The sequence below is a fragment of the Octopus sinensis genome, linkage group LG18, assembly GCF_006345805.1.
Source record: "Octopus sinensis linkage group LG18, ASM634580v1, whole genome shotgun sequence".
NCBI classification, from domain to species: Eukaryota; Metazoa; Mollusca; class Cephalopoda; order Octopoda; family Octopodidae; genus Octopus; species Octopus sinensis.
The window spans coordinates 2,320,011-2,347,826 of record NC_043014.1 but is presented as its reverse complement, the minus strand read 5'-3'; the positions used below and the strand labels follow the sequence as shown (position 1 = coordinate 2,347,826).

Genomic DNA, 27,816 nt, shown 5'->3' with positions numbered 1-27,816 from the left:
GAATAGGTGCTGCTAAACATTTTGCCCAAGGTACTAATGATTCTACCAGCTCACAGCCTTCAATAATTGTTTGAAAATTTGGCAGAAGACCAGCAATTTTAGTGGGGGACAAGTCAATTACAATGACCCCTGTGCTCAGCTGGAACTTATTTTTCTTGGCCCTGAAAGGATGAAAGCAAAGTCGACTTCAGTGGAATTTGAATTCTGGATGTAAAGCTTAGCATTTGTTCATAGCACTAAGGATTCTGCCAGTTTGCCATCTTGATAATAACCCTTACTACTATAGGTACAAGGCCTGAAAGTTTGGGGCAAGTGGTAAGTGGATTACATCGACTGTAGTGCACTTTACCAGTACTTATTTAAGTGACCCCAAAGATATGAAAGGCCATGCCTGTGTATGTTTATGGCAGAGACCCCAAAGAGATGAAAGGCCATTTATGTGTATGTGCTTTTGGAACAATCGTACTGAACAAACTGGCTGTCGTCCGATGAAATCTAGTTAGTAATAAGATGGGGAACTGCTAGAGAAACTTAGGAGCAATAAGCATCTTTCGTTTAAGGTGTAAGCACGGATGTTGTGGTCAAAGATGGGCAACTGCCAGTCTTCTTCAAAATGGTTAACTTGTTAACCACATAGCTACGCTTGTATCTGTACGTCTACATGTTGCTTGTTTCACCGTAGGTAGGCCCAGATCCCTTTCAGGGAAAGATGTTCCCGCCATGACTGACAGCTTTTAGTTTATCCACAAACTACATATTTCTATGTATCTTTCTTCCGTTTTATGGCAGCACAGTGTGATCTGAGACAAACTGGGCGGCTACATCTCACAGCAACGTAGACGAACCCTAGTTTTCTCTATGCAGTTACACACTAACAATCTGCCATCTGGCACTTGTTATTTCCCTACTACTTCCTCGGTTTCATCACTCAGATATGTGTAAGTAAGTGTCTGAAACAGATGAAGTTACGACAAACCTACATTAATGTGAGTGTAAATGCGTGTATATGTATATATATGCGTGTCAACTGCAAATACGAAGGGACGTCTGAGTTATAGTTCGGCAGTTCCTAGAAATGGGAGCAAGTATCTTTCAAATTACCCCCACTGTGTTAAAAAAAACAAACAAACAAAAAAAACAGGGGCTGGGTACATTAGATAAGGCTGTGTCTTCTATCATAAATCCATTCACATCTAGGGCACTTTATTAGGAACACAAATGAATCCCAGCACTAGACTAGCATTTTATTTTATCGAGCTCGGAAGGATGAAAAGTATAGTTGTGTTTGGCAAGAAACGAACCCAGAATTTAAAAGACAGTAATTAAATATCGCTAAGCATTTTGTCCGACGCTCTAACGATTCTACAAACGCACCACCCGTATCTAGCTACCCTTAAAAAATAAACAAAAGACCGTGATGGTCACAGCTGGAAGGTAGTGGCGGTTTCTTCTCTGTTTACATACTGATATTTTAAATAAGAAAAAGGGATATATTACATAATGTAAGCCTAGATATAACGGCGGGACTATCGGAAGGGTGGTCACACAAGTTTGAATTCCTCCCTTTTGGTTGGAGTTTTTGCAGACTTTTTAAGTACCACACATTTCAAAATAAAGGGGGTAAATCCTAAAAAATAGAAATTTAAATTATGAATTTTTTTTTCAATGTCTCTTCCCATTTTGCATCGTGCCTTAGGAACAGCAATCACTATTAAAATGATTTTTATTTGCAGTCCCAAAGGAACGATGAAGGGTGGAGGCAGATGATTAAAAATGTATCTACTTTTTTTTTCTTTGGGAAAAAGGGCTTCCCTTTATTGTTTTCAAAAGTGTGATATACAAACTTTGGAAAATGCCAAATTATGAGGGACAGCAATTTCGAAAGTTCACCCGACCTTCTTATAAGGAATACCTATACAATTAGGCGAAAGTAAATAATACGTACACAGGGTGTTTACGGTTAGGATTTAGGGGCGAGGGTTAGGGTTTAAGGTTAGGACTAGGGCTTTTGTTGCGCCGAAAACATGTAGTGTACGCATTCTTTACCTCTGCCCGCAATTGTGCCCCAGGGACTTCATAGAAACAAAACCCTGACATCTTAGATGAATGGCATTTTTTTCCGCTTCGGGTTGATCCACATTGCGTAAGTGAAACAGGGTAAACGGAAACTGTACTGAAGCCCGTTGAGTATTTTGGATTGCATTTAGATTTTTAAAAAAGTACAGCCTCGTCCCCCCAATTTTGCCTGAGAATAAAGTTAAAAGGTAGACATGTATAGGCGCAGGAGTGGCTGTGTGGTAAGTAGCTTGCTAACCAACCACATGGTTCTGGGTTCAGTCCCACTGCGTGGCATCTTGGGCAAGTGTCTTCTGCTATAGCCCCGGGCCGACCAATGCCTTGTGAGTGGATTTGGTAGACGGAAACTGAAAGAAGCCTGTCGTATATATGTATATATATGTATGTGTGTGTTTGTGTTTGTCCCCCTAGCATTGCTTGACAACCGATGCTGGTGTGTTTACGTCCCCGTCACTTAGCGGTTCGGCAAAAGAGACCGATAGAATAAGTACTGGGCTTACAAAAAATAAGTCCCGGGGTCGATTTGCTCGACTAAAGGCGGTGCTCCAGCATGGCCGCAGTCAAATGACTGAAACAAGTAAAAGAGTAAGAGTAAAGAGTATGTCTATGGAACACTCAACCACTTAGTTGTTAATTCAGCAGCATGTTCTGTAGATTGAACAACAGAATCGTCATAGTCGAACGACGGAGATCCACTTCAGTATTTAAATAATTTTTTACCATTTCAAAACCCGTGTATTTTTCAATTTCTTTCTTTCAATTCAAGTGTGTGCGTGCAATTAAAGTTCATTTTAAGATTTTTTAATTGAAGAGAGAGAGAAAAAAGCATCGTAAAAGCTTGTTGCCCGGAGATAGAAATAATTTAAAACTTCAGATTAGATTTTTCAGCAGACCGCCTTGTTATCTTGTCCTAGTTTTGGAGGTCGGAAGAGAGGAGAGAGGCATATAAACATGACATAAAACAGTAAATATGTGAGAAGGTGTGGTGTCATTAAAGGGGAGAGAGAGACAGATATATATATATATATATATATACACACGTGTGTATATGGAAAGGTGTGTGTGTGTGTGTGTGTATATATATATATATATATAGGTGGAAACGAAAGATGACCACATATATATGAATATAAGAGTTGTGGGCGTGTGTGTGTGTGTGTGTGTGTATATATATATATATATATGTGACGTGTGTATATTATATTCACATAAATATATATATATGACGTGTGTATATTATATATACACACACACACACATATATATATATAGAGAGAGAGACAGACAGACAGACAGACAGAGGAGAGAGATAGACACACGTGTATATATAAAGAGAAATTTTTATAACAAGCATATATATATATATGTATGTATGTATGTATGTATATATATATTCAAAATAGTGTTGCTTATTTTGATTTTAATCACCTTACTTTTAAATTGTATGGTTAATACAATACTAAATTCTGGTGCCTCAACTTAAGTACCATATTCATCTGAATCTCTCTATATAAAGATATATATATATATACATAAAAGAATATATATATATATATATATAATTATATTTTGCTTCGCATACACTTTGAATAATAAAACATTGCTTAATTTTATGCATATCTGGTAATATATATATACATACATACATAAAAGAATATATATACATACATACATAAAATATATATATATACATACATACATAAAATATATATATATACATACATACATAAAATATATATATATATACATACATACATAAAATATATATATATATACATACATACATAAAATATATATATATATACATACATACATAAAATATATATACATACATACATAAAATATATATATATACATACATAAAATATATATATATATATACATACATAAAATATATATATAATATATACATACATAAAATATATATATATATATATACATACATACATAAAAGAATATATATATATACATACATAAAAGTATATATATATACACACATAAAAGTATATATATATACACACATAAAAGAATATATATATACATACATACATAAAAGAATATATATATATACCTACATACATAAAAGAATATATATATATATATAGAGAGAGAGAGGAGGTGAAGTGTTTAAGATTGGTTAGAAACAATTTTTGAATGCAAAAATACTTACTGAACAACAATAAGAAAGTCGTTAGAGGTACAGAAATCGCCAGAAGAAAGTTCATCTTGATTAATTAATCCGCCTGGATGGAGATAATTGGGAATGGAAATGTGCAAAAGTAGAAAAGAAAATCAATTATAAATTAAAAAAAAGAAAGATAATAATCCGAATTTGTTGCTTTGCAGGTGCTTGGTGGTTGTTATTGTTGATTAAAAGGGATAATTGTAGGAATAAGAGGTAAAATTGTTGGGATAAAGTTGGTGTAGATCGATCGTGGGGCAGATGGAGGGGAGGAAAAAGTGCCAGGAAAGTTTGAAGTGAGTTGATTTCTACAGGACAGCAACCACTTGCTGGATCAGGGTGGGTATAGACGCCATTTTGCAATGGAGTGCGAGTAATGAGTGTGAGTATGAGTGAGAAGTGGGAGGGTGTGTACTCGAGTGTGTGTGTGCGTAGGTGTATGTGTTGGCATAGTCACCCACCACGCTATTCAAATAGTACGTAACACACTCTCCCTCTCTCTCTTTCTCTCTCTATCTCTCTGTCTCCCACACACGCATTAAACTATTATTACTATTGCGGATTCAAAGAATAGAAAGGTGTGTGTTTACCTCAATGAACCATGAGCATATGTGTATGTATATATATATATATATATATATATATATATATACACACACACTCACACACACACATAGAGTGAATAGAGAGAGGGGGATCTGACGGTTAAAGTTACAGAGTGCGTATTATTGAATGGTGGAGTCTCTCTTTCCCTTCTATAAATAAAAAATATTCATTCTTTTTACATAAAAAATACATTTATGTCTTCTTAAATGGTTGTGTAAAGTATTATTCAAATTAGTTGTGTACATATCTATTTGTCTATGTATAGACAAATATAGATCCCGTGTAGGTTAAATAATGTCCCCTGGGGTCCCTCTCTTCAATAGGCTCACCCGCTTGTTTGATGGGGTTTTTTCTAAATTTAATTTGCTCGCTCTTCGAATACTTTGTCTATTAGATCCGAAATAGCTGCCAAAATTTCCTCAAATCACACAAATCGTCTTAGAATAAAAGTCCCAGAGACGGGATTTTAAAATGTTTTCTGGCCTTAAAGGGCAACTCATTTAAACCAAGCTTGTGTCTTAATAACAGCAAAATCAACTCGTATATTCACATGATTGCTCCAGCTCGGGCTAGAACTAACTAGATAGAGTTTTTTTTTTTAAAAAAAGCACATGAATTTCGATTTATAAATAAACGAATGATGAGAGAGAGGGGGAAAGAAAGGGGGAGTGAGGAAGAGAGAAACGGAAATTGTTCTTCATGGTTATTTGGAAACCGTTGATAAACATGCTTCAAATGTTATCTGGATTAGATTAACATCAAATTTATTATTGCCGTTCCCCTTCGATACTTTTGAGATACACACACGCACTTGCGTGTGTATAAAGTCTCTCTCAACCTCGAAACACACACACAGTGGCACACTTTCAGGTTCTAATTGCTATGGTCTCTTAGTCTTTCCTTTTCTCCACTATCTATCCATCTATCTTTATCTATCTGTCTCTCTCTCTCTCTATCTATGTGTCTATCTATCTGTCTCTCTATCTCTCTCTCTCTCTCTATCTATCTATCTATCTATCTATCTATCTATCTATCTATCTATCTATGTGTCTATCTGTCTGTCTCTCTCTCTATGTGTCTATCTATCTATCTGTCTCTCTCTCTATCTATCTATGTGTCTATCTATCTATCTATCTATCTGTCTGTCTCTCCCTCTCTCTATCTATCTATGTGTCTATCTCTCTCCCTGTCTATCTGTCTCTCTCTCTCTATCTATCTATCTATGTGTCTATCTATCTCTCTCTCTATACCCATCTATCTATGTGTGTGTGTCTCTCTCTCTCTATCTGTCTCTCTATATCTATCTATCTATGTGTCTGTCTGTGTCTATCTCTCTATCTATCTCTTAACGTCCTTTTTTTCACCGTAAATTGTATTTCTATTTCTCTACCTATTTACTTTACGACTCCTCAATTACTACCTGTTCATTCGTCTTACATGTATCAATCCTCTCTCTCTCTCTTTTGTCAACTTCTATGCCTTTGTCTCTTTCTTCTTACGCACGCTCTCTCTCTCTAGTTTATCTATCATTCTACTTTGAGTTTCTACCTGTCACCAATCCTACTGGTCGGCTCTGTCACATTGCCTTTCTCTCTCTCTCTCTGACTACCCCTCGGACTCTCTTTATGTCAACTTTTTCCTTTCTCTTTATTATCTCCGCTCCTTCCCCCCTCTCTTTATCTCCGTTTCCCATTCACGTCATTCTCCGTTACACAGGTAAGAGGGTTACGTCAGTCGCTCGTCGCAATTAGCATTTCATCGCGTTAGCCAGGTGTATTGACATTAAACGCTTTAGTAGATCTCTCATTTGTTAACAGACAAAACCATTTGAAGAAGGGGAACCTTTAAGTACGACCAACGACTTCTTATAATTTCATGTTCTGGCAGAAGAAATACAGGTGGCAGATGACGAAAAAAGAACTTAAGTGAGTTCCTGGTATGTCAAGTCTTGTAAACGAGCGAAAAAAAAAATATTGTAGTGAAGTCATTTCAAACCAGGAACTCTCAACGAATGACTCATTAGAAGAAGAAAGACAAAGAGAAACTTGACCATCATGGTAGTTTAGCTTGTTTTAAACTTTTTCTTTCCTAGTGCATGACCCGTTGTTTTAACACCCAGAATAAGTAATATTTTGCACCCTCTTGCATTAGAACATGGTGACGTTGTTCCTCACACTGTTTCTCTTGCGATACTATGTCCAAGGTGGAGAACTGGCAGTATTTCGTCTGCCGCTACGTTCTGAGTTCAAATTCCGCTGAGGTCGACTTTGCCTTTCATCCTTTCGGGGTCGATTAAATAAGTACCAGTTACGCACTGGGGTCGATGTAATCGACTTAATCCGTTTGTCTGTCCCTTCTGTGTTTAGCCCCTTATGGGTAGTAAAGAAATAGGTATTTCACCTGCTGCTACGTTCTGAGTTCAAATTCCGCTGAGGTTGACTTTGCCTTTCATCCTTTCGGGGTCAATTAAAAAAGTACCAGTTATGCACTGGGGTCGATATAATCGACTTAATCCGTTTGTCTGTCCTTGTTTGTCCTCTCTGTGTTTAGCCCCTTGTGGGTAGTAAAGAAATAGGTATTTCGTCTGCCGTTATGTTCTGAGTTCAAATCCCGCTGAGGTTGACTTTGCCTTTCATCCTTTCGGGGTCGATTAAATAAGTACCAGTTACGCACTGGAGTCGATATAATCGACTTAATCCGTTTGTCTGTCCTTGTTTGTCCTCTTTGTGTTTAGCCCCTTGTGGGTAGTAAAGAAAAAGGTATTTCGTCTGCAGCTACGTTCTGAGTTCAAATTCCGCTGAGGTCGACTTTGCCTTTCATCCTTTCAGGGTCGATTAAATAAGTACCAGTTACGCACTGGAGTCGATATAATCGACTTAATCTGTTTGTCTCCTCTGTGTTTAGCCCCTTGTGGGTAGTAAAGAAATAGGTATTTCGTCTGCCGTTATGTTCTGTGTTCAAATTCCGCTGAGGTCGACTTTGCCTTTCATACTTTCGGGGTGGATTAAATAAGTACCAGTTATGCACTGGGGTCAATATAATCGACTTAATCTGTTTGTCTGTCCTTGTTTGTCCTCTCTGTGTTTAGCCCCTTGTGGGCAATAAAGAAATAGATACTATGTCCAAGTACGTATTGTTGTACTTAACTCTTTTGCTCTTATGAAGTTTCTGACGAGGTTTGCAATGGCTCTTCGCATCTACGTACCAAAAATGAACGTCTTTGCCCATGATGTTGTGCTCTCATGCGTTGCTGCTTGTCTTTGTTAAATGACTTGTTTTTCATATATGCCTACTTTCTTTCATTGAGATACAGTGTATGTATATTCAACAAAGTATTGAGTAAAAGAAGGTGTAGAGTGACTGTCTGAAAAGAGATGGTCACGAATGTCTCCTTTAAAACGCCGCACGGTTGCTTTACAAAAGAAGCCAAAAGGAATAAGAAAAACGCAACCATATAATGTAAGAAAGAAAAGGTTTTATTTAAGTGTTTGTGAGTAGCAGAGTGTTTGTCTGTGAGTGCGACAAGTGTGTCTGTCCTGTGTACGTGTGTGCCTTATAAGTGTGAGATAATACAGAGCATAGAAAAGTCTATAATCAGGACGCTAGATGAATATTCAGACTCAAATGGAGATAATTATCAGTTCACAATAGCAGAGGTTCTGTAACAGAGAAGTTGAGGCTACAGAGTGGAGAGCCGGTTACTACGCGTGTAGAGGTTGAGGCTTCTATCCTATGCCGGGTTACTTGGTACAGAAGATCTCGCAGGTAGACTTGCTGTTAACCTTGGTGAGTATTCACAAACAGTGTGTAGTTAAACCTGGATGATGTTGGTGCGTACATATTGTTGAAATCGATGGTAGAGAAAGGTCCTGAAATGCAGCGGTGGTGTTGGTATTGTCGCTGGAATATGGCTGAGTCGCTCAAACTTGCTGGCTGTCGCTGGATGCTCTGTGGTCAATGGTCTAGGACCAAAAGACCCAAATGGTTTGTTGATCTAGTCTTATAAAGAGATTAGTGGGCTCCAGAGAAGAACCTAGAAGACTGTGTCACAGGACCTTATCTGAAGGTTGCAATTGGTTGGTTTACACATTGGTGCGAAATAAAGCAAGAGACAAAACTGCACCAAAACCAACCAATCAGAGCTGCGGACACAACTGGGCCTAAGCAGCTGAAGCATGGCTGTTATCTGATACGTCCTCATTTGTATGGTGCCTCTCAAAGAGGGATAATGTATTTCACTAACCACTACAAAGGTAAAAAAAAATCAAAATAAATGAAACATTTATTACACTGAAATGCTTGTATTTTTTTTAACTGTTTCTATTTCTATATACATAATATACAACAAATCTTAGACAAGTGAATTTAATATTTCTGTAACTGCTTTCAAATTCCGTCTTTTATCCTTTTGGGTTCGATAAATTAAGTACCAGTTGCATACTGAGGTTGATCTAATCGACTACCCCACACCTCCCCAAAAATTTCAGGCCTAGAGTAGAAGAGAATATAAATATTTCTGAAATTGGGATGTCTTAGAGATCCTCTTGGAGTAGCAAATACACTTTGAGCAGCGAAAATTATATTTACGTCTGATGGATCCCCAAATCTGTTGGAAGCAAGGTAGAACTGACCATATATGGACACGTTAGTAGGGTGGGAGATTGAGGTTAAAACTGTGATAGATAGATTGTGTCTGTGAAATCAATAAAATTATTTATCCCTCACTAAAAATATCTATAGATGTGACGTGAGAACTAATCTAAAATTATTTAGCAATATCAGTTCAAAGGTTTAATAAGCAAAGCTTTTATAATCATTTTCATAGGTTTAACAGACACAAGAGACAGTAAATGTCTACCATATATTTAGGGTTCTTTATATGAATTTCTGCATATCTTATATGCTATTCTGAAGAATCTTATTCATCATGTGACAATTGAATGACACCTGGGAAGTAATTAATAGTTGTGTGAATTATTACATAATGTTGCAAGATCGAGAGGTTTACATAATGTTGCAATTGAGGTTGTAAAATGATTTGCTCAGCCCATTCTTCTGATTTGTTATTATAAAACATTTGTGGGTAATTGTGGATTTTCAGAAATTTGTTTGGTAGAACAAACATTTACAGCTTTGTGTGATGGCCAATATCAGTGAATGACAATATAGTAAACAGCATTTGTCGATGCATATATATCACCTGGATTGGCCAGGCTGCCTGGTGCTGAGTTTGCTCTGCTGACCTCAGCTTTCACCAATTCCCCTCGAGTCCCTACCATTCTCCTCCACATTGTTCCAAACATCCTTCTCAAGCCATCTTCCTACCCATACACACACACACACACACACACACACACACACACATATATATATGAAAGGTAACAAACAAAGGAGAAGAATTCCTTCAAGGGGTGTGTAAAACACCCAATTCACTGGTACATTGGTTGAATACCACAGAATTAGGGGTACAATGTAAATTGCAAACAATAAATTAGAGAGATTAATTGAGAATCCAACAATTTATTTATAAAATAACATAATATACTATGAATATAATATAATATAACATAATTATTTAAACAACCAAAAAAGCCAACAATTTGTTTCGACTTTATACATTTTTTGATATATAAACAATTCAGTTCCCTTATATATAAGTCACATCAGGGCATTGGTGTGTAGATAGACAAACTTCCTTGTGAAAGAATTGCTGGATTGTAAAAAAATTAATTCAAACGCCTATGTATTATTAGGTGGGTGTTAACCATTCAACTAGATATCAATTACATTAAAAATTAAAAAACAGCAAAATTATGACGGGCAAAATATTAAGTAGAATCTAAAACTATTGAAATATCTTTATATATAAAATTGAAGTTGTGTGTGTGAGACTCTGTCTTCTCCGATTTAGATTCCTAAATACTCCCACATTTTGCGGTGCAGTTTAACCAAAAGTGGCTATCTTATAGTTGTCATTCATATCGAGCCTTTCTGGGTATTAGCGCACGTCTACGATGAGTCTACAATTTAAAAAAAAATTTACCATCATTTTTCCGCATTTTTAATGATTTTTTGCTCGGGTGAAACAAGGGAAGTAGCTCTCTAAAAATGCTTATATAGTTATTTCCCTTACAAACCCGATTACGCCAGGTGATACTGCTAGTATATCTATATATCTCAAATAATATCAATCCAAACTCTTTATTATAATCACATGCAACAATAATATATATGTATGTAATTAAGTATTTTGAAATGTTCATGGTGCCACTGTGTGGATCTCATCAAAGAGATTACAATTAAAAAAAGTAGAACATTTTTGAAACATAAAGTGGAAGAATACAAAATAAATCATAGTTTTCCATCTTACTGTTCGATTTGTTTGATTTTGAAGAATAGAAATTTATGGTTTATTATTGTTTGTATTTTTAATTAAACATATTTGGGGGAATGGAAAGCTTTTACATGTTTAGAGCAATGCTTTTCAAACTTTTTGCTGGAGCGGAACCCCAAGGAAACATTCCGCTGGCTCGTGGAACCCCCGTGCAATAATTTAATAGTCTTATGCACACATATCTGCACAGGAGACTTAAAAATTACTGTCGATTTTAGCAGTTTTGTAACTTCTTGTGGAACCCCTGGACTGTACTGGCGGAACCCTGGTTGAAAACCACTGGTTTAGAGTGTCTATGGGTCTTAATCTGGCCCCAACATCTGTATATACACAGAAATTTAAGGAGACAGAAGTTGGAAGTGAGTTGTGTGAGGGACATCAAGGTGAAAACTTAGAAACTGAACCAGAAGATAGATAGATAGGTAGAGAGAGAGTGAGAGAGAGAGAGGGTGGGAGGGAGAGAGAGAGGGAGGAAGAGAGAGAGAGAGAGCTATGATTATTATAGTGACAGCAGTGCTTGATCTCTTTACTCTCTCTTTTACTTGTTTCAGTCATTTGACTGCGGCCATGCTGGAGCACCGCCTTTAGTCGAGCAACTCGACTCCCGGGACTTATTCTTTGTAAGCCCAGTACTTATTCTATCGGTCTCTTTTGCTGAACCGCTAAGTGACGGGGACGTAAACACACCAGCATCAGTTGTCAAGCAATGCTAGGTGGACAAACACAGACACACAAACACACACACATATATACATATACATATATACGACAGGCTTCTTTCAGTTTCCGTCCACCAAATCCACTCACAAGGCATTGGTCGGCCCAAGGCTATAGCAGAAGACACTTGCCCAAGATGCCACACAGTGGGACTGAACCCGGAACCATGTGGTTGGTTAGCAAGCTACTTACCACACAGCCACTCCTGCACCTATATACATATATACGACAGGCTTCTTTCAGTTTCCGTCCACCAAATCCACTCACAAGGCATTGGTCGGCCCGGGGCTATAGCAGAAGACATTTGCCCAAGATGCCACGCAGTGGGACTGAACCCGGAACAATGTGGTTGGTTAGCAAGCTACTTACCACACAGCCACTCCTGCACCTATATACATATATACGACAGGCTTCTTTCAGTTTCCGTCCACCAAATCCACTCACAAGGCATTGGTCGGCCCGGGGCTATAGCAGAAGACATTTGCCCAAGATGCCACGCAGTGGGACTGAACCCGGAACCATGTGGTTGGTTAGCAAGCTACTTACCACACAGCCACTGTTGCTCTTTGCTCAGAATAATTAATATTTTGTTTCATTTCTACGAATTAAGTAAAACAACATTGAAACAAGAGGAACACTTGACAGACCGAAACTCTTGCATTCGTTTTTAACTGTTTTTATTTCTAAAACCAACAAAATACGCAAAAAAAGCAACGACAGGAAATTCTGACAATGCCTGTGTCTACAAAATTCTAAGCAGTTTAATATTTCTTTAATTGGGATGTCTCTTGGTGTAGTCAATTGACTTTGAGCAGCAAAATGCTTAATTAGTTTATTAATTCGTCGGTTAATCAAGCAATTGAAAGAACGGTTATTTCCTGAGTCATTCTTCTTACAGGTGAAAAAGGTATATATTTGATTTTATGCATCATCAGAGCTAGAGGAAGATTTTAGTTAAAAGAAGACATACCAAAGTTCTTCCCCGAAAGTTCTTCCAGACTAAATATGTGTGCTTAACCCCTTTGTTACCAAGCCGGCTGAAACCAGCTCTGGCTCTGTAATACAAATGTCTTGTTTTCATAAGTTTTGAATTAAAATCTTCCACCAAACCTTAGTCACAATTTATGTTCCTAACACTGGCTGAACGATAAGTAAGTTATTTTACTAAATTCTTTGTTATATTTAAAGTAATTGAAAGAAACACAGAGCATCTCAAAATAAATACGGTAACGAAAGGGTTAAACAATTCTCAAAATTATTTGTACCAATTGGTTTTCAAATATAGCGTTTTGTTGAGGTGCTATGTGTCTTTTTATAAATTCATAGAAATAACCTCAAAAAACTGATGCACCCTGTTCACAGATACACAGACATACACATGGAGCCACATGTGAAATGCAGCAGTTAAGAAAGAAATATTCTACAGAGACCAGGGTGTGACATGAAGAGAGACAGCTTATGTTTATAGAACAACGTAGCAGTATCGCCCGGCGTTGCTCGGGTTTGCAAGGGAAATAACAATATAAGCATTTTTAGAGAGTTACTTCCCTTGTATAACCCGAGCAAAAATCATTAAAAATGCGGAAAAATGATGGTAAATTTTTTTTTAAATCTTAGACTCATCATAGACGCGCGCTAATACCCAGAAGGGCTCGATATGAATCATGACTATAAGATACCCGCTTTTGGTTAAAGTGCACCGCAAAATGTGGGAGTAGTTAAGAATCTAAATCAGAGTAGACAGACACACACACACACAACTTTTGTTTTATATATAAAGATGAGAGTTAGCTAAGTAGTGACCGACACAGATAGACACCTGCATATATAGCTAGATAGATAGAGAGAAAGAATGGGAAAGAGAATGAGAGAGATAGGTCTCCTCTCTAGACGCATGGTAATATTGTGTCTTAGCTGTAAGAGCAGTGGTGGGAGGGGAACCAGTGGTTTCCTACTGCAGTGAGTGTCATCTGTGGTAAGTTCCATGTGAAGTGGGCCTTCCTCATTCTCCTCAACAGTCATATGCCTGGCAAAAGAACAACGGAATAAGTATCATCGTGAAAATGCAAACAGAATGCAATGGGTTGAAAATGGCAGAGCCACAAGACATATTCTGTCGAATAAAAAAAAATAATAGAATAGTAAATTTAAAAGAAAAGAAACAGACAGGAGTGGCTGTGTGGTAAGTGGCTTGCTTACCGACCACATGGTTCCGGGTTCAGTCCCACTGCGTGGCACCTTGGGCAAGTGTCTTCTACTATAACCTCGGGCCGACCAAAGCCTTGTGAGTGAATTTGGTAGGCGGAAACTATATGTATATATATATATATATATATATATATATATATAATATATATATATATATATGTGGATGTGTGTTTGTGTGTCCGTGTTTGTCCCCCCTAGCATTGCTTGACAACCGATGCTGGTGTGTTTATATCCCCGTCACTTAGCGGTTCAGCAAAAGTGACCGATAGAATAAGTACTGGTCTTACAAAAGAATAATCCCGGGGTCGAGTTGCTCGATTAAAGGTGGTGCTCCACCATGGCCGCAGTCAAATGACTGAAACAAGTAAAAAGAAAAAGAAAAAAAGAAACAGACAGCGTGGATGTGTGTGTGTGCGTTGAGTGTTTGCAGTTACTTCCAGTCATAACAAATGACCAATTCATATTTTATCTCATTAACCCACACCTCTAAGCGGATTGTTAACACCATTATAGACAGACAGACAGACAGATAGATAAGTAGATCTGTCTGTCTGTCTGTCTATCTCGATGTCGATGCCAGTGCCGCCTGACAGGCACCCATGCCAGTGACATGTGAAAAGCACCATTCAAGAGTGACCTATGCCATTTCCACTTGACTGGCTCCTGTGCCAGTGGCACCTAAAGAGCACCCATTACATTCTCAGAGTGTAACAAACATAAAGAATGACCCTTCATCAGTTGCTGGCTGTTTCCCTAGTCTCACATTTCGAACATTTAACAACAATATACGCTTTCAATGAAACAGTTGCTCCTGCAAAGCAAACTAAATGAAATTTGGGATTTCGCGGAGGGTCAAAATAGGTAACACAAACAGGACAGTGAAAACAATCAGGAAGGGCTGCTAAGCCTAGACGAGGTTGTGGTGGCGAACGCGTACTCGTGCTTTGTACTTTTTTGCTGTACAAGTTTCCTGACATCCTGTGCCCACATATGCATCATCATCAGCATCATCATCATCGTTTAACGTCCGTTTTCCGCACTAGCACGGGTTGGACGGTTCGACCGGGATCTTGGAGCCAGGGGCTGCACCAGGCTCCAGTCTTATCTGGCAGTGTTTCTACAGCTGGATGCCCTTCCTAACGCCAACCACTCCGCGAGTGTAGTGGGAGCTTTTTACGTGCCACCAGCACAGGTGCCAGGGGAGTCTGGTATAGACCACGATTGGTTGGTGCTTTTAACGTGCCACCGGCATGGAAGCCAGTCAAGGCGGTGCTGGCATCGGCCATGTTCGGATGGTGCTCTTTATGTGCCACCGGCACAGGTGTCACAACTACTATTTCCATTGATATTTATTTCGATGCTCATGTACTTGACTCAACAGATCTCCTCAAGTACAGCGGGATATTCTGGAATCCAAGGTACTTTGAATGGGCAGGGGCTATGCGGAACTGGTACAGGAAGCAGCCCGGGTCTTTGCAGTCACAGCATATCTCCAGAGATCTCAGTCCTTCGTCATTGCCTCTGTGAGGCCCAACGCTCTGAGGTCATGCTTGACTACCTCATCCCATGTCTTCCTGGGTCTACCTCTCCCCCTGATACCTTCAACTGTTTGGGAGCGGCACTTCTTCACACATCTCTCCTCATCCATCCGCAGTACATGACCATACCATCGCAAGCGTCTCTCTTGCACACCACATCTGATGCTTCTTATGTCCAGCATTTCTCTCAGGGTGCTTACACTCTGTCGTGCATTCACACTGACATTACACATCCAGTAGATCATGCTAGCTTCATTTCTTTCAAGTCTACGCATGTCCTCTGCAGTCACCGCCCATGTTTCACTACCGTGAAGCATGGCAGTTAGCACACATGCATCGTACAATCTACCTTTCACTCTGAGCGAGAGACCCTTTGTCGCCAGTAGGGGTAGGAGCTTTCTAAACTTTGCCCAGGCTATACTTATTCTAGTGGTGACACTCTCTGAGCATCCACCCCCACTACTAACTTGCTCACCTAGGAAGTGGAAGCTATCAACTACTTCTAGTTTCTTCCCCTGGCATGTGATGGAATCTGTTTTCTGAGTATCTGTGGTGTCTACTGTCCCTGTGCATCTGCCGCACATGAAAGCTATCTTATCAGTTAATTTCCCTTTGATACTGCTGCACCTCTTATGCGTCCATAGCTTGCACTGGGTACATCTAATGGAGTTTCTACCTACACCTTTCCTACAGATCGAGCATATATATATATATATATATACACATACATACATACATATGTATAGGTGTATGTATGTATATATACGTATGTGTATATATATAACAATATTAAGGAATGGCCTTGATAGGCCATTCGACTCACTAGAAAGAGCAGCCAAACTCAAACTGCTAAATAGATGTAATTCTGAAACTATTTCTACTTTAGTTTCAGAATTACAACTATTTAGCGGTTTGAGTTTATCTGCTCTTTCTAGTGAGTTGAATGGCCTATCAGGGCCATTCCTTAATATTGTTGAATGTATATTATATAGTCTGTGACTATTTTTGCTTTCTCACTAGACCGCTGGTGGTGGAAAATTTTTCTTGAATTTTTTGCTACCCTTATATTGATAAATATGTGTATGTATGTATATATATATATATATATATATATATATATCCGTGTGTGTGTTTGTATTGGTATATATGTATATACAGAAACACACACACACACACTCACACTCACATATGCATGTGTGTGTGTGTGACTGTCACCTTATCCTGAGATAACCTAATGTTTGTAAATAAGCATCATCTGCTTACAAGGGATGCCACTGGGTCCAAAATGTCCATAAAAGATATGTCTGGCCATGCAGAATGTAACCTTGGATTGGAGACAGGAATGGCATCAACCTAGAGAAATCTTTCTCAACTAATTCCATTCTACATATCGAAATCGATCAACATCAATGGAAATTGGAGCTGTGATACCAGTGCCGGTGGCACGTAAGAGAACCATCCGAACGTGGCTGTTGCCAGCGCCGCCCCGACTGGCCTCGTGCCAGTGGCACGTAAAAAGCATCATCCGTTCGTGGCCGTTGCCAGCCTCACCTGGCCCCCATGCCGGTGGCACGTAAAAAGCACCATCCGATCGTGGCCGTTTACCAGACTCGCCTGGCACCTGTGCCGGTGGCACGTAAAAAGCACCCACTACACTCTCGGAGTGGTTGGTGTTAGGAAGGGCATCCAGCTGTAGAAACACTGCCAGATCAGACTGGGCCTGGTGCAGCCTCCTGGCTTCCCAGACCCCAGTTGAACCGTCCAACCCATGCCAGCATGGAAAGCGGACGCTAAACGATGATGATGATGATGATGATGATATCAGAGCAAGGAAGAGGGGTCATTGTCTGTGTGTACGTATGTGTATATGGGTGTATGTATGCATTTGTGCAGGTGTATGTGTGAGTGTTTAGCAGAAAGAAGGGACATGAGTTTACCCACATTGTTGTACATCTGTATATTCTTTGGAGTCCCTTGCAAATGGATAAGGCCCAGTCTTCTGTTCATCGCATTCTCTTGTCTCTGGTTGCTAAAGAAAACACAAATACCAGATTACACATACCTTATACATATATATATATATATATATATATATATAATACTAAGTAATTAAGGGTTTAGCAACGAATTGCCTCACCAACACACCGAATTTAGAAATAGCAGTCAAAGAGATATAGCTATTCCTTCTACTAAAAGGGGGATCTCAGTAAAAACACAGCACTTGAAAGGCAAACACTTGCCTTTCAAGTGCTGTGTTTTTACTGAGATCCCCCTTTTAGTAGAAGGAATAGCTATATCTCTTTGACTGCTATTTCTAAATTCGGTGTGTTGGTGAGGCAATTCGTTGCTAAACCCTTAATTACTTAGTATTACTTAAATTTTCCTCGAATGGGGCTTTTACATGCCGAAATCTACTTGGTGTAATTGATAATTATTCCAAATCAATTAATTTCACCCTTCATTATTACTGATAACTATATATATATATATATATATATATATATATATATATCAATATATAAAATTTAAATTAGAGATAAAACCACTATTATGCAACTCAAACAGTGATAGACATAAACCAAAGCATAAATAACAAATAAAATAAAAAATATATATATATGTATATCTGTATCTATCCATCTATCTATCCATCTGTCCATCCATCTATCTATCTATCTATCTATCTATCTATCTATCTATCTATCTATCTATCTATCTATCTATCTATCTATCTATCTATCTATATATATATATATCTTTACAAAAATGTATATATGTATATACACATATTGATGTATATATATTTGTATATGCACTTATGATACAGATATATAAATGCATACACACAAATACACACACAAGTACACCTACACACACACACACACACTCATATTCCAGCACGAATTCTTTTTCCCATTTTTATTTTTTTAACTCTGAAATTTTAAAAGTACTTTTGTGATTCATAACCATATTTAGTTGTCATCCATGAAATGCATTAACCATTTGTTAATACCATTCTGTAAATATGTACATGAAGATATCTGCGGCTTTATATAGCTATGGTAAGACCTCACCTGGAATTTGCATCACCGGTCTGGAACCCCTATCTTGCCCAGGATATCAATCGTCTGGAAGCTGTTCAGTGACGTGCAACTAAGAGAATACCCTCCATCAGGCATTTGCCATATTCTGAACGCCTTACTTCCCTGGGCATGGACACATTGAAACTCCTACATCTGGCAGCTGACTTGGCAGACACCCATAAAATTATTAACCATCTTACAAACAATGACTCTGAGCACCTTTTCAAACTCCACCTGTCTAACACCCGTGGACATATTTACAAAGTAAGAAAACAGCACAGCTCCCATGACTTTAGGAAGCATTTTTTCGCGCTGAGAGTTGCTGAAGCATGGAACAAACTGCCGGCATCAGTTGTTAGTTGTCGGAGCACTGCATCCTTCAAAACTTCCAAGCTTTCTGAGATTCGCCAACACTACACCTGATTTTCTCCCCTCCATATACACGCAAGCACGTATCTGACTCATACATTGTTCGCTTTCCAGACATTTGTACATTACTGCATATACTCTGACAAGTTGTGGTGCACCTGAGCACTGTATACAATAATTTCATTAATATTATTATTATTATTATTATTATTAATATTATTATTATTATTATTATTATCATCATTATTATTATAAGATTGTCACAAAGCATCAAAGAACTCGCAAATTTGTAAAAGCACAAACAGGAAATGTGAGAATTGGTCTCTGTGCATGTATGACATAGTGGAAGCATTTTGAGAGAGAATTTGGCCATAAAAGGCATCAGATGTATTGTGCAACAGAAAGGACTGCATTGGTATGCAATGGGTCAGTCCACCTCTGGTCACTTAAGGGTGGTCGGAATCCTTCCACAATACATTGTCAAAGCTATTCTTACTAAAATTAATATACATACACTCATATATTCGAGGCGGTGCCCCAGCATGGCCAGTCAAATGACTCAAACAACTAAAACATAAAAGGCATATGTATATTCATATATACACATAGGCACACACACAGACATACACCATTTGTGTGTGTATATATGCATACACAAACATGAATCTGCAGTAGCACCACTCCTGGTAGCCCCACCCCTGGTAGCCCCACCCCTGGTAGCCCCACCCCTGGTAGCACCACCCCTGGTAGCCCCACCCCTGGTAGCCCCACCCCTGGTAGCACCACCCCTGGTAGCACCACCCCTGGTAGCACCACCCCAGGTAGCTCCACCCCTGGTAGCCCCACCCCAACAGTGGCAATGTAAAATTAAGCAAAATCTTATCTTACTTTTCTGGAGTTTTTCGAGGTCCTGAAAGAGACTAAGAGAGATTTAATTAATGGAATTGGTTAAAGAGAACAGAATCATTTCTGTAAAGTACGTACACACAAAAACAGACACACACGCACGCATACACCAAATCAAACACACACACAAACATTGACTCACTCACAGAATTGGTAAAAGGTAAAAAATATAGAAGGAAGAAAGGTAAATGTTACCTACAGGTAGACAAAAGGAATAAAACCAAAGGCAAGGTGGACATAGACATGTAATTTAAAGGTGGTTTATAAGAAATCTGAATGGACATAAACTAACTTTGAATTTTTGCCCGTGTAGCTCTATATTTGTACAGAATGATGGAAAAGACAATCACAATGATGAGGATGATTAGCGTTCCTATGACACTTTTAATCATAATATTCACCGTTTCTGATCAAAAGAAAAGAAGAAATTCATTAGAAATGAAAAAAAAAAGAAAAGGAAAAACACAAATGAAAGAAGTAAATATGAGAGACAAGCTTCAATGATTTTATCCAAAAATATTTTTATAAAAATATAATAGTATACCTTCTTGCTACATCCGATAAGATTCAACGTTATAATGTTTTTCATGATTCTAATTAATTTCTAAAATTTTGAATCGAAACAGCTGTCAGAGACTATGTCAATTTTTGTAATTAATAAATAATTATTAATTTATCCTTCTGCATTTTTTATTTTTCTTGAGTAATTACAAACCTCAGTTTACCCAATTTCCTTGTTCTTGAAGATTAAATATAATATTCAATATTTATAATAGGTGATATACCAGTAAATTCATTCGATTTTTTATCTCTTCATGAGGTATTTAACCTTTAACTGAACATGTATATATATATATATATATATATATATAATATATATATATATATATATATATATATATATACATATATATATATATACACACATACATACATATATATAATATATAATATATATATATATACACATATATTTTTTTTCTCTAGTTTCAGCTCAGAGCTGCGGCCATGCTGATGCACCGCTGTTAAATATATATATATGTATGTATGTATGTATGTATGTATGTATGTATACACACATGTACATCACACACACAGATATACATGAATACATATATATATATACATACTCATACATGTACTGATATGTGTGTGTGAGATCAATCTTATCTGTGAACTGTTCAAAATGTCTGATGAAAGGGTTTGGTTATATAATTCAGCTCGGAACAAATAAATAGCTACATTATGGAAACGCACGTAATATAATTTATTCATACTGTTTATTGTAGTTATGTGTATATATGTGTGTGTGTATGTATATGTGTATATATATATTTATCAAAAGAAAAACATGATGCAAAGGATTTAGTGGTACATATGTTTCTGGCTTTTATTAGACGGTTTATATCAATGCATAATTGATGTAATTTGTATGTCTATAGCCTTCTTCAGCCACGCACAATTACTACTCCAAGGACATGTATTACAATATAAGTTTGGGAAAAAGACGATTTACGTTGGGGATGCAAATCCTCATAGTTGTGTACGACAGAGCGAGACACCAAAACAAAACCAAAGGGTCCATCCCATTTTTCACTCAATGTAGAATGAGGAGATTGCATTTTGAGATAAAGATACGTGTATATATATGTGTGTGTGTGTGTGTGTGTATATATATATATGTGTGTGTGTGTGTATATGTATATATTTACATAGATACAAAGCACATTAGATAATGTACTCCTAGTTGTAGTATGTCTCAATAACAAATTTTTTTGTTGAGCATGACTGACCTGGGGCTAAACAAGAGCAAAAGCAAAAACAACGTAACAAGGAGGAGTGGCAGGAAATCCATTTACCTGTATTAGAAGCAGCAATAGCAACAGTTTTCTTCGTTGTGGCACTGGGATTTGGTTTGCGTGTTGAAGGATCTTCAGTTATTGTTGATGGCATTGGCTTTGTTTGGGGATCATCTGGAAGTAATAAATAAAATTTTTAACCATCCAAACGTGGCCGATGCCAGCGCCGCCTCGACTGGCTTCCGTGCCGGTGGCACATTAAAAGCACCAACCAATTGTGGCCGATGCCAGACTCCGCTGGCAACTGTGCTGGTGGCACGTAAAAAGCACCCACTACACTCGCGGAGTGGTTGGCGTTAGGAAGGGCATCCAGCTGTAGAAGCACTGCCAGATCAGACTGGAGCCTGGTGCAGCCTCCTGGCTTCCCAGACCCCGGTCGAACCATCCAACCCGTGCTAGAGCGGAAAACGGACGTTAAACGATGATGATGATGATGATGATGATGATGATGAAACAGACAAAACAAGGGAAAGCATGTTAAGAAAATGATATCGACTCCCCAGTCACTGGTAAAAGTGTTGTTAATATTCCTGCCCCTTGTGAGTGATCTCTCTTCCTTGTAGACTAGTGAACTGTATGTGTGTGCATTATATATATATATATATATATATATATATATATAAAGATATATATATATATATATCTGTAAATGTGATATGTGACAATTATTTTGTAGCCATGATAAAACTCCGAGTTTCGGATGCCGAGGTGGAAATCCACGCCACCATCTCTTCAGTTATCCAGCCATTGGAAAAATGCTATGAAAAATGACCGTTATACAAAGGGAAATTACTGTGTGATTGACTGTTATTAAGACAAAAGTGTTATGCGAATGACCGCTAAGTAAGGGAGTAAAGTAAGGGGGTAAAAGTTCATAGTATTCGTGTAAGCGTGCCTGTTCATACCTACACATGTGCACCCGGACACCCACCTGCATGCGCCTAAAACTATACATTCATCCACTCTCGCTTGAAAACGTACACATCCTCCCTCGCAACCTTCGCCAAATGTATATGCATATACATACAACCTCCCCCACACACACATGCACTGAAAAGGGTCATACACATGTCTTCATATGCACAAGCACAAGAAAAGACGGGGTTAAGGGTAACAATACAGAAAAACGGCATAAGGGAGTATACAAAGAGTAAACCACGTATACATATGCACATACCCTTATGCACGCACACACGCCCATATACGTATATACCCGCACATGTCTATATATGCACACACACACGCATGCACAAAAAGAATTATACATACGTGTAACACAAGAAGAAACAGGGCTAAGGGCAAAAATACAGGAAAAAATGTGTAAAAACACTGAGTAAAATATGTCTATATGCGTAAATGGTATTAATTTATTGACCCCGAAAGGATGAAAGGCAAAGTCAACCTTGGCGGAATTTGAACTCAGAACGTAACAGCAGAAAAAATACCTCTAAGCATTTCACCCAGTGTGCTACTGTTTCTGCCAGCTTGCCACCTTCCAATGTAACCTATAGCAAATGAAACTTCGGCTGGCCAAAAAAGAAAGAAAAAAAAGTTGTTGATGTAAGAAAATTTTAAAATATAATTCTCCATACAGCATGAAGATGGCTACAAATATAACTGGAAATGCTCACATTCAATTCCCACATACCTAAGTATAACAAGACCTTTGATAGAAATATTGTTAAAGTTAGCTATAGATGTCATCCCAACACAGGATCATTGATCTTCAATCACAATAAGAATTAAATTTTAGAGCTAGAAACATCTCTAAATTACTTAAGGCCCATGTTTTGTTAAAATGGTTTTTGGCTGTGATATTTCATTCTTGGAAAGTTCCTTTAAGATGTTGAGTATTAGAAATCTCTGTAACTTCAAAACAAGCCAGCATGGAAAAGAATTCAACCTGCTCGTCTGACGTCATCATCATCATCATCATCATTTAACGTCCGCTTTCCATGCTGGCATGGATTGGACGGTTCAACTGGGGTCTGGGAAGCTAGAAGGCTGCACCAGGCCCAGTCTGATCTGGCAGTGTTTCTACAGCTGGATGCCCTTCCTAACGCCAACAAACATGCATTCCTATGCCGGGAATCAAACCCGAGCCACCTGGGTGAACACCAGGAATCCTAACCACTAGACGTATATATAGAAAACCTAATATCTATCTGCCGATGTAAAACAATAGCACACAAGTAAATGAAAGCTGCGGAGATATGGATGAGATCTGCTTAGCACATGTTCAAGACATCAGACAATTTGCAAAGCATATTTGTAAGAGTTAATAACTTCATAGAATAATTTACACTGAAAGGCTGTAAAAATGACAGTAAATGATTGGACAGAAATAGACATGCATCCAGAAAATGCTTGAATGTGTCACACGTTGGATAGGTTAGTATGAATTTATATATATTTATAAATACGAGTGTGTGGGAATGTTCTTACATAATGTCAACAATCTATTCTGAATGTCACTTCCTGCTAATGATCAAATCGATTGCAAGGGAAATGACAATTTAAAAAATTGCCTAAAAAGTAGCCTACCTTTATCTGTGTATCAATTTTTTAATTTTAGAATTTGCACTTAGCAGTTTTGTGTGCAGGAATGTTCTCTCATCATTTAAGAATTATTGGACGGATCAAATGGGTGAAATGGGTTATTAATCATAATGTGTGTGGAAGCACTCTGTCGGTTACGACGACGAGGGTTCCGGTTGATCTGACCAACAGAACAGCCTGCTCGTGAAATTAACGTGTAAGTGGCTGAGCACTCCACAGACATGTGTACCCTTAACGTAGTTCTCGGGGATATTCAGCGTGACACAGAGAGTGACAAGGCCAGCCCTTTGAAATACAGGTACAACAGAAACAGGAAGTAAGAGTGAGAGAAAGTTGGGGTGAAAGAGTACAGCAGGGATCACCACCATCCCCTGCCAGAGCCTCGTGGAGCTTTAGGTGTTTTCACTCAATAAACACTCACAACGCCCGGTCTGGGAATCGAAACCGCGATCCTACAACCACGAGTCCGCTGCCCTAACCACTGGGCCATTGCATCTCCACATTAATCATAATATATACCTACCCAATCCCAGTGGTGAATCCATCATACAATGGTTAATATAGATATACTATGTTTTTCCTAACGAGTCCTTAATTTTCAAATCCCCCCTAATTATAAAATATATCCTCTATGATCTGTTGCACTCATACCTCAATTCCTGTTCTTTGCTGTATTTTAAATATATTTCGTTAACCTACTCCTAATGATAATTTTACTTTAATCTTTAATCTTTAATATACTTTTGTCTTTTTCCCTCTGGTATCAATAATTAATTAATATTCTGATTATAACTGTTTATATCATAATTCCATTAACTCCAAAGCCACTGACCTTAACCAGGACAGACTCCAACAATTACTACCAAATCTCCTCCCCAAAAACTTTAGGCTATCACACTACCAGACATCTGCTTCTCTCTTTAAATTCCTTTCATTTCCTTTCACCTAATTTTTCTACCCTTTCCTCTTCTGCCTCCTTATCCTCTCTCTCTCTTCTTCTCAGCTACCCCCTACACAATTCTTAGACACCTTACACATATGCACCTTACTTTACCCCAGAGCCAATCCTTAAAATCCTCCCCACCCCCTCTCTCTGTCCACCTCTCTTTCTATTTCTTTTCTTTCACCAATTAATAGCCACATCTTCATATATAAAAGTCAAGTAGTGTGAGTGTCTGTCTCCTACGATTTAGATTCCTAACTACTCCCACATTTTGCGGTGCAGTTTAACCAAAACCGGGTATCTTATAGTCGTGATTCATATCGAGCCCTTCTGGGTATTAGTGCGCGTCTACGATGCGTCTACGATTTAAAGATAAAATTACCATCGTTTTTTTCCATTTTAATGCATTTTTTCGCTATTATATAAGGGAAGTAACTCTCTAAAATGTCTACGATGAGTCAACGATGAAAAAAAAATTTACATAATTTTTTTTCCATTTTTAGTGCATTTTTTTGCTATTTTTTTGGCTATAACTCTCTAAAAATGCTTATATAGTTATTTCCCTTACAAACCCGAGCAATACTGCTAGTTTTTATATAAAAGTCCAGTGAGAATCACGCAGAATAAGAAGAGAGACTAAATGTCCGTCTTGTGTTTAGATATCTTTCTAGCAGAAATGCAATGTGGCAAGGACTGCTGAGAGTGCAAGACAATCAAAGTGGCAACCACCAATGACAGAATAAGGGGGACATAACTCTGCTCTGTTCCTTTTATTGTTATTTAGCTATAACAATCCTTCCTACATATACATGCATGTATGTATATATATATATATGTGTGTGTGTATGTATGTACATATGCATATGTATGTATATGTAAATAGATATATACTATGTATATAAAATATACATACATATATGCACATATAAAACGTGTGTATGTGTGTGTATATTATATATATATATATATAAATATATTTATATATATATATATATATATATATATATATATATATATATATATATATATATATTTATATATAATATTTATACGTTTAAATATTTGTTGTGCAAGATTTTTTATGTGAAGTCGTGTGTTGAAACAGATATTGTTATATTTCGGAATGGTCATATTGCCAGTTTAGCCAATAAAAACACACGCACTATATATTTGGTGTTATTTTGCTTCAGTGATATTTATTTTTTACATTAATCTTAATCTTATTTCGGCCAAAGTTCTTTCGTCACACTCCTGTGACCGCATCAGTGGTCCTTTGTTTTCTCACTTACTTGTGTCTCTCCTTACTAACCGTCAGCCATTTTATATTTCTATTGTATGTCTTCATTTGCGCATGTTTATATCTCTATGTGCGTCTATGTTTATTTAGTGTGTGTGTGGGGGGGATGCCTGTAATATTTGTATCTTCTGGTTATATACATTCTTGTAATTTGTATTTTGTTTTTGTTGTTGTTGCTTTTGTTCTAATTTTGTTCATGTGTTTACATCCACCCATTTTATCATTACATATGCTTGTATGTATGTATAACAACAATATTAGTAATAATAATAATAAATCTAATCGAAAAAAAAAAAAAAGGAATATACATATACATACATATATATACATACACTACATATACATATATATATATATATACATATACACAAACATATATACACATATACATATACATATATATACACATATACATATATATAGATATTCATTTCTATTTCTTTAATTACTGTGTATTTATTATGTTTGCAGGATCCACTATTGTCATATGTTGTGGTGTGCGCTATTGCTCCATTCTAGTTTTCTATTCAGGCTAGGTTTATTTTCTATTATATGTGTAGCTTCTGTAATTTGTCTAATTGTTGCATCTGTTCTATGTGTGGACAATATCTTAATCTCTATGTTATTGATTGATCCCCCGTGTTTTCTTGCGGCGTGTTGGTACAGAATCGATGAGCTTTTACCTCCTTGAGTTGTCTCCAATGTTCATTCACCCGCTCATCAATGCTTCTGCAGTTTCCCCTACGTATGTTACTGTCTTGTTACTGCATCGTCCCTCTATACATCTTATACTATAGACCACATTTCTGGCTTTACAGTTCGTTTGTGGGCTAAATCTACATACAGTGCAATAGTTATCCGTACAGAGAGTTCTACTAAAAGGATAGCTTCTACCAATTATAGATCTGATAGGGTTGCCTGGTTTCAACAACCTTAATTCTTAGTTTAAGTTATCTAGGGTCCTTCTAAAGTGGTACGCTAGTTCACCTCCAGGGGTGGTGTCAACGAACATGACACTCTGGTATTTATGGCTATCATACCAAGAGTTGGCCTTCCCTATTTTCTTTTTGTCCTTTCTA

General features: G+C 37.6%; 2 protein-coding genes and 1 long non-coding RNA gene across 4 annotated transcripts in view; all 3 read right to left on the bottom strand.

Annotated features, from left to right (window-relative positions):
* LOC115221682 overlaps nt 1–4,627 on the bottom strand; it is a 54,193-nt gene extending 49,566 nt beyond the window's left edge. Inside the window, exon 1 of one of the 2 annotated variants that reach the window (XM_029791886.2) lies at nt 4,247–4,627. In XM_029791886.2, coding sequence (XP_029647746.1) covers nt 4,247–4,301 — 55 coding nt within the window. In that variant the 5' untranslated portion in view covers nt 4,302–4,627. The remainder of the gene's footprint in view (nt 1–4,246) is intronic. The other variant, XM_036510645.1, reaches the window with a different exon arrangement.
* A 280-nt stretch (nt 4,628–4,907) lies between these two features.
* LOC118766952 lies at nt 4,908–13,442 on the bottom strand. Its single transcript, XR_005002861.1, has 3 exons — nt 13,344–13,442; nt 9,328–9,334; nt 4,908–4,918 (listed from the first exon to the last, which is right to left on the bottom strand). It is a non-coding gene; the product is annotated as an uncharacterized LOC118766952 (long non-coding RNA).
* Nucleotides 13,443–13,760: 318 nt separating this feature from the next.
* On the bottom strand, nt 13,761–24,767 carry LOC115221713. The gene is made up of 6 exons (XM_036510831.1): nt 24,763–24,767; nt 21,939–22,052; nt 20,372–20,485; nt 20,062–20,083; nt 17,663–17,750; nt 13,761–14,001 (listed from the first exon to the last, which is right to left on the bottom strand). The coding sequence occupies exons 2-6, from the start codon at nt 22,030–22,032 to the stop codon at nt 13,987–13,989; spliced, it is 333 nt and encodes a 110-aa protein (XP_036366724.1). The 5' UTR covers nt 22,033–22,052; nt 24,763–24,767; the 3' UTR covers nt 13,761–13,986.
* Between the last annotated feature and the right edge of the window lie 3,049 nt (nt 24,768–27,816).